The sequence below is a fragment of the Crocodylus porosus genome, unplaced genomic scaffold, assembly GCF_001723895.1.
Source record: "Crocodylus porosus isolate Cpor-Errol unplaced genomic scaffold, CroPor_comp1, whole genome shotgun sequence".
NCBI lineage: Eukaryota > Metazoa > Chordata > Crocodylia > Crocodylidae > Crocodylus > Crocodylus porosus.
In genome coordinates, this window is record NW_017728947.1 from 98,337,338 (window position 1) to 98,347,782 (window position 10,445).

Consider the following 10,445-nt stretch of genomic DNA (forward strand, 5'->3'; position numbering starts at 1 on the left):
CATGCTGTATTCTGTGTTTGTAATGAAGAATGGTATTGAGAGACTTGCAGCTATGTTCTGTAATCATACCAAGTGGTGCAATTTTATAATTTGTCCAGACTGCTTAAACCTAAGCACTGCAAGCCAAGCTCCATCTTTTCTGTTGAAAGCTAATGAAGTCAGGGAGCATAAAGGGGTTGTCAGCAAGCTTGGTCCAAATGTGGCCACCCTAAAGTTTCAACTCAAGGGCAGGAGGCATTGAATACTTACTTGGGTGTTCAAACTTTCTCTGCAGTATTGCAAATGAGCAGTGTGCTAACCAAAAATACAGTTAGTGAGACACAGGTTTACACTTGTTTTTAGTTTAAATCAACATTTTTAAATGCATGAAAGTCGTCTTTTTTTCCCAATGAAAAATAGCACCAAATACAGTAATAAGAGTCTCAATACTCTTATTTCTAGCTGTGTGATGATTGATAGTTTCCTGGCAATGAAAGGAAGTATGAAATATCAATGTCTTCAATAGCTTTCTTTTTGTTGTCTTCAGTGCCTCACACTGCAAAAGTCCAGTGACATTTAATACAAGCACAATAACACATTACTGCAATACTATATAATGAAAGTTAAAAAACATTCTACTTCTGGTATGCCAATTCTAAAATACCAGCATTCAGTCCATAAAAATGTCCTACAAAATCTGTGTTTTCAAGTCCTGTTGTATCTATAATTAGTTTGGCAGACTAGGTTGTATAAGACAGGATTTAGAATTTGCTATTTGCATAAGTAATCGGACTTCATAATGCACTGAAAAATCTGGCAATCAAAATATGGACATTGTAATACAAAGCAACTTCGTACCAAAACTTTTCAAACAATGGGGTGTAAGAGTGAAGTTGTAGCTGTGATGGTCCAGAAACTGAAAGACAAGAATTTCTTAGGGTGATACCTTTTTATTGGACCAACTACATAGTTTTTCATTGTAAGCAGCAGATTTTGATATTTTCCATGTTATGGTCTTACAAGAGCAAGTCTACAGCCATGGTGGTTCAGTTCTACTGTAAGCATCTGATTTTGATACCTTCCACACTGGTAGTTGGCCCAGTAAAAGAGATCATCCTAAGAAATCCTTGCATCAAACTTAAGATTCAGTATATAAGTGTTTTGTAATATACAAATCTGTTCCAACAGGGAAGTAAGTACTGCTTTAAAACGCCAAATGCAATTAATTGTAAAATTAAACATTTGTCACGTGACAACATATACTGTACATCTGTTTTCAAGTTCATAGAGGTTTTTTTAGTCTGCCTAACTTGTCAGCTCCGAGTTTGACCAGTATGAATTGTCATATCAGTTTTCATCTTAATACTGCTTTGGAGGCCCCTCATAACTCCTAGTTTTTTGTCTTTCTCATCTTTAGTTGTGATTTGCTATTGATACCCACTGCTAGCAAAGTTCTTTTCAAAAAGACTAAAATCCTCTAAGATTTTAATTTTCAAGTAGCTTCTAAATCTGAAAACATCTTGCTAACTATAGTTGTTGTTTTTTTCCTTTCTTCTCCTTGAACTGGTGTGATGGCTGTGGCTAGCTGTTAAATCCATAAAGAAGCAACATCTGGTAGAAGTCCGTTCTATGGCCAACCCACCTGCAGCAGTGAAGCTAGCACTGGAGTCCATCTGTCTTTTGTTGGGTGAAAGTACAACTGACTGGAAACAGATACGTTCCATCATCATGAGGGAAAACTTCATCCCAACTATTGTAAACTTTTCTGCTGAAGAGATCAGGTGAATAACTGCAAATATTTAACCACTGCCAGGAGCAGAAAAATTAACAGGTTTTCACAATAAGAAAGTAATAAAAGTGTTCTGAACAGTCAGAACTGGCCTCACTTTTTTTGTGTTTTGTTCTATATAACACAAAAGAATTAATCTCACTATAAACTAAGGACTGTTCCCAGTAACGGAACTAAAATTCATTTCATGTGTTAACAGTAGTCTTTAAATCCCTTCTAAGCATTGCAGTTCAGATGCTGAAGGTTTAAGGTACTGGGACTTTTTTTTAGTTTTGGTTACTGTGGTAGGTGGGGAGCAGTTCTTAAAACTTGTGACTACTGTGCTTGGGCAAATGTATTGTTTACACATGGTCTGTCAAACATGACTCTTTCAGTGATGCCATCCGGGAGAAGATGAAAAAGAACTACTTGTCAAATCCCAGTTATAATTATGAAATTGTGAACAGAGCATCCTTGGCCTGTGGTCCTATGGTAAAATGGGCAATTGCACAGGTAACTTAAGTCAATTTGTCATCATAAAATGTTTCTATATTAATGTGATGAAAGGAATAATTTGAAGGTGTTCAGAATATCAAAGATGCTAAATCATGCATCTCCCACCACTCGGACTGTGGTGCTTTTCTTTATAAAGAACAAAAATAACAATAAGTCAAGTTTGCATGCAAATTGGCATTGTTTGAGAACACTTGGATTTAACTGCTCTGACATGCCTAGTGTCCTACATGCGCTGAGTTTGTATAAAACTACTAGGATAGTTATCGCAAAACTTCCTCAGTTTGAACTGTCAGTTTTCAGTAATGGTGACTAACCTTGCTGCTTTGCAGCTAGTTTTAAACAAGTACTGCCAAGACCAAATTCTGCTTGTCAGCTAAGGAAAGAGATCAGATAAGTAAAATGTTTTCCATGTAACATGAAGGTCTTGCTCAGGCCTTTTTTGTATAGCTCTGAAGTAATGCTAGTAAAGCACAACGCAGAGTAGTGGAATAATATTCAGCCTTATCAGGGTTAGTTACTTATAAGGAAGAGTTTTGGCCCCAGACCAAACTTTGCAGGGAAGACTTCTGAAGTGTGAGTCACCTATTAATCGGGGTTTGTTAGCTGAGGCAGCTGATTTACTTATGCAATAAGTACACTGAAGCAAACTTGAATTTGGGAGTTTCATGCTCCCCAAAAATTTGAGCCCTAATCTGTGGTTTTTTTTAATTTAGAGTAAGATTTGATTCTGCAGAAAGCTTGAACTCCTAAAAATCAGAAGGATGTTATCAAAAGATTGTACATGCTGTTAGTGTCCTATCAATCTACATTTTCAGGAAGTGTGTAGAGCTGATGGTTGTGTGTATTTTACAGCTGAACTATGCTGATATGTTGAAAAGAGTAGAACCTCTACGCAATGAACTGCAGAAGCTGGAGGACGATGCCAAAGATAACCAGCAGAAAGCTAATGAGGTGGAACAGATGATTCGTGATCTTGAAGCCAGTATTGCTCGCTACAAGGAAGAGTATGCAGTGCTGATTTCAGAAGCTCAGGCTATTAAGGCAGACCTGGCTGCTGTAGAAGCAAAAGTGAGAACTTTTGTATAATAGTATTCCTCTTCCTGACTTGCTTTTGAATTTGTGGAAAGAGGTAGAAATCTATATGGCTTTCAGCTTTTTCTGTCCATCTATGAAACAGATCTGCAGCACTTTCACCAACACAAATTGCATTTCAGGACTTCATTTCTGGGCTTATACAGCTTTTTGGGTTGACAACTATAGGACTTACAATTCTTCTAGAAGATGTTCACAAGACATTAGAGTTTAAACTTCTGCTTCTCAGCTGGGATACTGTGGCACTCCAGGGTCCTTCCTCAGGGGTACTGACACAGCCTGGTAAAAGTACTACAAGCAGCTGCAGTATGTCTGCATCCTTATGCATTTAAGGCTCTTTGATTAGCCTAAAGTGGGCAGCAGAGCTGGCTTGTGCTGTAGTCTTTTCCCAGTCTGCCCCCTCTTCCCCATGCTCCTGGAAACAGGCATGCAGGACAGTTCCACCTGCTCCACCTAGCTCTGTTTCCAGGAGACGCTGTGCAAGGTCAGACCAGGAAGGGCAGCACAAACCGGCTGTTCTGTCTCTTAGGCTGATCTGAAAGCCTTAATGCAGGGAGAAGAGCACATACTGCAGTCTTTCTGTTCTGTATGTGCAGCAGGCCTGAAGGGTACTCACCGCAGTGGCTTTCAGGAGTCCTGCTGCTGCCACTGTATCCAGAGATAAAGGAGACCCATGCAGCATAATTTTTTCAGTCTGGAAGAGCCATGCAGCATAATTGATTTCTGTATGAATCTCCTTCAGTCATATGACACTAAAATAACTCTATTTCCTTAAGCAGTACAGTTTAGCTCACTGTCTAAACAGACAGCTCTAGAGACAGTCTCCCAGATTCAGTAAGGTGTTAGTGTTTCTATTTTTAAATCTGGTCAAAGTCCCAATAAGTTTTCAGAAAAATAAGACTGCACAATGCATCCCTCTTTTAATTTTTCAGTGCTGCCCTGTTCTCTGATTAGGCTACTGGTTTTTAATTGTCTGGAAGAGTCTTGAAGTGCTGCTTTTGCTTTTAAGGCTGGGTGATTCAGTTTTTTTTCAGTCACCTTAAACTCCACCTTTTCAGTGCAGGAAAGTAGTGGGTTTTTATGGCCCCTTTATGCCTCTTCTAAGCAGTTTCCTATGGAAATGCATAGAGCACATTGTAGTTGTTCAGTGATTCTCAACTGGGGAGTCCACATTCAAAGTTGTCAAGGGGTGCCTTTTCTAAAAAAGGTTGAGAGGCACCACTTTAAACTTGTGTTTAATTATGTAGACAGCTAGTCAGAACTAGGCTATCCCAGTCCCTTTTAACAAACACTGAGTTAACCAATTAGAATGGTTTGGCCTTGTAACTTTTGAGAAACTTGTTTCTCAGTGGTTTCTCACCGAGCTAATAGGTTGCACTTCTTAAACTGCACTGCAGGATAATTACTGAACAGATATTTGTTGTAGTAAAACAAGAGTGAATTGAAATAGTGCTAAACTTTGTTCCTGAACTCCGGCTCCTCAAGTGCACGTGAACAGCACACGTCTTCACGGCTGCTTAAGCTGTCACACACTTCACTTCAGAAATATAAAATGTAACTGTTTAATTGGAACCAAACTTCCACTGTTCTGCACATTACTCACTTTTTTGATCTCTACTTGCACCCCAGGATTTTTTACTTGGCAAATTTTGCCTTTTCACATGCAATAATTGAATGCTTAACTTCTAAATAGAGACTATTTGCCTCTATTTTTTTTCCTTAGGTAAATCGTAGTACAGCACTCTTGAAGAGTCTGTCTGCTGAACGTGAAAGATGGGAGAAAACAAGTGAAACCTTCAAGAACCAGATGTCCACTATTGCAGGGGACTGTTTGCTTTCAGGAGCCTTCATTGCTTATGCTGGCTACTTCGACCAGCAAATGCGTCAGAACTTGTTCACTACTTGGTCTCACCACTTGCAGCAAGCAAATATCCAGGTAAAAACTTAACCATAATTGTTAAAGTAGTGATTTCAACATGACAAAAGACACTTGAACTCATTAAAATGAGTTTCTACTTTAAGGGGGCATTAGCAAATGAAATAACTTTAGATCTAGTTGTTTTTGATCAATTACAGTTGCATAAGTTGTTGCTAGATGCTGGCTAAATACTAATTAGCATTTACTTTTCAGTTCCGTACAGACATCGCAAGAACAGAATATCTTTCCAATGCAGATGAGCGGCTTCGCTGGCAAGCCAGTTCCCTACCAGCAGATGACCTATGCACAGAAAATGCCATCATGCTTAAGCGATTTAATAGGTATTTCATTTTTAAGGGTAAATAAGGAATCTAACAGATGGGGGCACAGCTCCCATTAGTAGCAGTGGCACTGAACATCCTTCAGAAGTTTGGTGTCTTATGAAAATTGATATCACTGAGCAGAAATGCTTTGCAAGAGCTCTAAAATTTTAAAGGTGTTTATTCACATGCTCTGGGAGTGGTGAGGGGGCACTTTAGAGTGGCTCTGAAAGCTGTTCTAATTAAAGCTCCTGGAGCGTCATGTTTATTGGCATCCCCACGCTGAAAAATGGCAGTGGCAGTACTTTTTAACTAAAGCTCAGCAAACGAGCTTTAGCTAAGGCATCCCACTGCCGTTTTTCAGCATGGGGACACTGATGCACATGACACTGGAGTCTACTGGAGCGTGGCAATTGCCACACTCCAGCAGACTCAATCAAGTCTGCTGTGATGCACTGTAATTACAGTATGTCGGAGCAGCCTTGCTGTACATGTACAGGAACCCTAAATGTTTATAGTAGGTGGTAATTATGACAGGAAATGAAACATTTCCTTCCCTTGAAGCTTCATATACTTTTGTTAGTTCAAATATATTAAGAAGGAAGGCAACAAATACTATTTTAAAATACTAAAGCACGTGAGGAAGGTATTAAAGCTGAAGGATGACAACTGTAAGCTTCTATTTTCCATTATGCGACAACATCACATAACAAACCAACAAAACCTAGAATACAGTACTTGCTGAACTCTAATAGAGTCAGCTGTGTTTCTATTCATCCAACTTAGCTAATGCAAATAATTGTTCAATAATTCAGGTATCCGCTGATCATTGATCCTTCTGGACAAGCCACAGAGTTCATCATGAATGAATACAAGGACCGTAAGATTACTCGTACTAGCTTTCTGGATGATGCTTTCAGAAAGAACTTGGAAAGTGCATTGAGATTTGGTAACCCACTACTGGTCCAGGTTAGTCTTTTGCTTACAGAGGAATTCCTGATTACATTTCCAGGAAGCCCATGCAAAATCTATGCTTTATACCTAAAAAGCATAGCATTGTTGCCATAGTAACAAAACATCTAATGTAAATAAAGTTCCTTGCAGGCATTTAATTTGGAACTCCAAAGCACTTGTTAAGGTTGCAGTAACCAGAATACCTAGATATGCCTCTGATTCACCCTATAATGCAGCTAAGATAATTGTCCTTGTCTGTTCAAACACTGTTCCTTCTCTTCTGCCTTCTTAAACTTTTCTAAACTTCAAAGCTGCTGACTTGGTCACTTTCTTTTCCTCTCGTGTATCCTGTCCACTCTACCAGTTATCTGATTGCTCACATCCCGCTCATCCACTTGCTTAAATGCCCTTCCATACCACCACTTTTCCCACAGAATACCTTCCCTAAACTGATCTGTAATGATGGTTTCTCAAAACTGTGGCCCACTGTCAACTAGAAGCCAGTCAGTGTTTGAATAGCTAGGTTGGACATAGTTGAAAGAAGTAATTGGTATCATTGTACAAAGGGTAGTGAATGTGTAGACATTGTTAAAGTGTATTAAGTCCAAATAGAGAGGGACTTGAAATAATTGGCATCTCCCTTTAACCTTATGGTATGTTGTTAATATTACAGAAGGAGACCCAGAGGTACATAGGGAGTTGCTTTTTCAAAGGGGTCATGCTGTTGTAAGCCTCTGCTTAGTGTCTCATTCCTCTTTAGAGAGGTTACAATTTGTTTGTTTAATAAGGGTTTGTAGCAATGGGAATTCCAATTCTTTTTTTCTTTTTTGGTGCTACTTGTAATTAGGTATCTACGCGAAGTAAATAGTGAACCCAAACTAGAAATGTTACTACAATCCAAAACATCCGACTAGGACTTGAACTAGAAATTCTACTCGAAACTATGAAATAGTTTGGCATTTCTGCATATGACAAAGGAACTTCATATAGATTACAGTTGGAGTTTGAGCCAAGCTGGAAACCCTGGTCTAAATCAGAACTTTGTGTAGGCTTTTTTCTAGTTGAGGCCTTCCTGGCTACTGTTCTGTACTCAATTATTGTTGCTATATTTAGGATGTGGAGAGCTATGACCCAGTTCTGAATCCTGTACTGAATCGTGAAGTCCGGAGAACTGGAGGCAGAGTGTTGATTACCCTGGGAGACCAAGACATTGACTTGTCACCCTCATTTGTCATTTTCCTTTCCACTAGAGATCCAACAGTAAGCAAACTTTTAAAACATTAGCTCTTTAAGGGGGAGGGGAAAGAGTATTAAGCCTCAAACTATTCTTGATATCTTTTTGTAGGTTGAGTTCCCACCAGATCTCTGCTCTCGTGTTACATTTGTCAACTTCACAGTAACTCGCAGCAGTTTGCAAAGCCAATGTCTAAATGAGGTCCTGAAAGCTGAAAGACCAGATGTTGATGAAAAACGTTCTGACCTCCTTAAACTTCAAGGTATGTTCCAGAAAAACCACCAACATTGGATGACATGATGATCCCTTTTATTCTTTGGATGGGAAGAAAACTTAGTTACTTCTTGCTGTGCAGCTGTTTCTCAGCTATAAATGTTCTATTGCTTCTGGACACTTGTTTTATAACCTGTGTGCTTTGAGGTGCCAATAATTTAGAATTAAAATGTATATAGAAATACACAACACTTATTTACGCATATCTTTATTTCACTTAAGGTGAATTCCAGTTGCGTCTGCGTCAGCTGGAAAAATCTCTTCTACAAGCTCTTAATGAAGTAAAGGGACGTATCTTGGATGATGACACAATAATTACTACTTTGGAGAACCTAAAGAAGGAAGCAGCAGAGGTTACCAGGAAAGTAGAAGAAACTGATATCGTCATGCAAGAAGTAGAGACAGTATCTCAGCAGTATCTGCCCCTGTCTACAGCTTGTAGTAGTATCTACTTTACTATGGAGTCACTGAAACAGGTGAAATAGAACCAAATGTTGTTGTTCTTCTCCCATCAGAAATTCTACACTTCATTTTTTTTTTTCCCCAAGTTGAAGTAGTACTAGTCAGATTACAGTTCTCTCTCCAGTATAGCTACATGTCCAGGAATTGCAGTAACATGTACTGTTTATTAGATAGTAGGACCTTTCTAAATTTGCTTTCTAAACTTTTTTCTTTTTTGTAGATACATTTCCTGTACCAATATTCTCTCCAGTTTTTCTTGGATATCTATCACAATGTCTTATATGAGAATCCAAATTTGAAGGCAGTTAAAGACCATACACAGCGTCTCTCAATCATCACAAAGGATCTCTTTCAGGTTCAGTACAGCCTTTTTCCTTTTTATTTTTTTAAGGTCTTCCAAAAGATTCCAGAAACTACTTTAGGGCTTTTGTTAGTTCACACTAACCTGGTACTCCTTCAATAGGTGGCTTTCAATAGAGTGGCTCGTGGCATGCTACATCAAGATCACATAACCTTTGCCATGCTGTTAGCCAGAATTAAACTCAAAGGCACTATTGGGTAAATATTTGATTCCTTCGTTTTCAAAATTCATTTCCATTTCTCATCTTATGCAAGATGGGTTTGTTTGTTTTTTAATCATACTCATTTAAAAAAAAAAAAACCTCTGCTAAAATCTACTATTAACTTTTTCAGGGAGCCTACATATGATGCAGAATTCCAGCATTTCTTAAGAGGAAAAGAGATTGTACTCAGTACAGCATCTCTTCCCAAAATCAGTGGGCTAACAGTGGAACAGACAGAAGCTATGATGAGGCTGAGTTGCCTTCCTGAATTTAAGGACCTGGTTTCCAAAGTTCAAGCTGATGAGGTAAATGGAGCTATTCTCACTACACTAAACTAAGTTTAACCTCTTGGCACTTATGACCTTATTTCACAATAGATTGTGGGACACTAGCAATAACATGGCTGTAATGTCAATGTGCCTGTGAGGTAGGACAGTACCATTATTGCCACTTCAGAGGGTAACTCGTGAAGATAAAGGGTCAAAATTTAATTTTCATTTTGCAGTCTAAGGATGCAGAGGCACTCATGGACTTCCATGGTGGGTGAACACAAAGTGCTCTGAGAATCCTATCAGATACCTGTGTGGATCTCTAAGAGCCCAAATACTTTTGCGTGTCTCTGGCTTGCCCAAGGTCCTACAGGAAAACTGACAGGCCAAGAACTCTTAAGTTTTTTGCATGTCAGTTAATGCACTAATCCCTATCCCAAGTCTTTCTCTCTTCAGAGACTTGTATACAGGGTTCAAGCCCTCTTACCTTAATTGGTATATCTAGTGATTTTCTGTAAAATGTAACACAGACTTTGAATTTTGGTTGGGGTGGCTGTATTGCAGTAAAGACCCCACTTAGGATGAACCAGTTACTATGCTATGGTCTCTATATGCTTATGTAAAGAAGGGGGAAATGCCTGCTTAGAAACCTTGCAACTGCAGTTAGAAATAATGAGATTTAAATCTCAAGCTCCTCAAATGTATTAACTATGATGTGCTTTCCCTCAATGCAGCAATTCTGCATTTGGCTGGATAGCAGTTCACCAGAGCAGACGGTACCATACCTTTGGTCTGAAGAAAAACCTTCAAGTAAGTTCAGCTGCTGCCTTAAGTCTTGCTACCAATAAAAAACATTCAGAATAGAACTTCAAGTCTTAGGCCTTAATATTTGTGAAGATTACAGGTTTGACCAGACGGAGATCAAAATTCTCAAGTCAGATTTCATAGATTTCATAGACATCAGGGCTGGAAGGGACCTCCAGAAGATCGAGTCCAGCCCCCTGCCCAAAGGGCAGGAAGTCACCTGGGGTCATAGGATCCCAGCAAGATAAGCATCCAATTTGCTCTTGAAGGTGTTCAATGTAGGTGCTTGAACC

The 10,445-nt window shown here is 39.0% G+C and overlaps 1 protein-coding gene across 1 annotated transcript in view; it reads left to right on the forward strand.

Annotated features, from left to right (window-relative positions):
- Positions 1–10,445, forward strand: part of DYNC1H1 (dynein cytoplasmic 1 heavy chain 1) — a 60,915-nt gene that overhangs the window by 38,406 nt on the left and 12,064 nt on the right. The window contains exons 52-64 of the mRNA XM_019552526.1: positions 1,565–1,760; positions 2,143–2,260; positions 3,116–3,331; positions 5,079–5,291; positions 5,487–5,614; positions 6,409–6,562; positions 7,661–7,807; positions 7,893–8,043; positions 8,277–8,530; positions 8,737–8,871; positions 8,980–9,074; positions 9,210–9,384; positions 10,083–10,158. Of these exons, the coding sequence (XP_019408071.1) occupies positions 1,565–1,760; positions 2,143–2,260; positions 3,116–3,331; positions 5,079–5,291; positions 5,487–5,614; positions 6,409–6,562; positions 7,661–7,807; positions 7,893–8,043; positions 8,277–8,530; positions 8,737–8,871; positions 8,980–9,074; positions 9,210–9,384; positions 10,083–10,158 (2,058 nt within the window). The remainder of the gene's footprint in view (positions 1–1,564; positions 1,761–2,142; positions 2,261–3,115; positions 3,332–5,078; positions 5,292–5,486; positions 5,615–6,408; positions 6,563–7,660; positions 7,808–7,892; positions 8,044–8,276; positions 8,531–8,736; positions 8,872–8,979; positions 9,075–9,209; positions 9,385–10,082; positions 10,159–10,445) is intronic.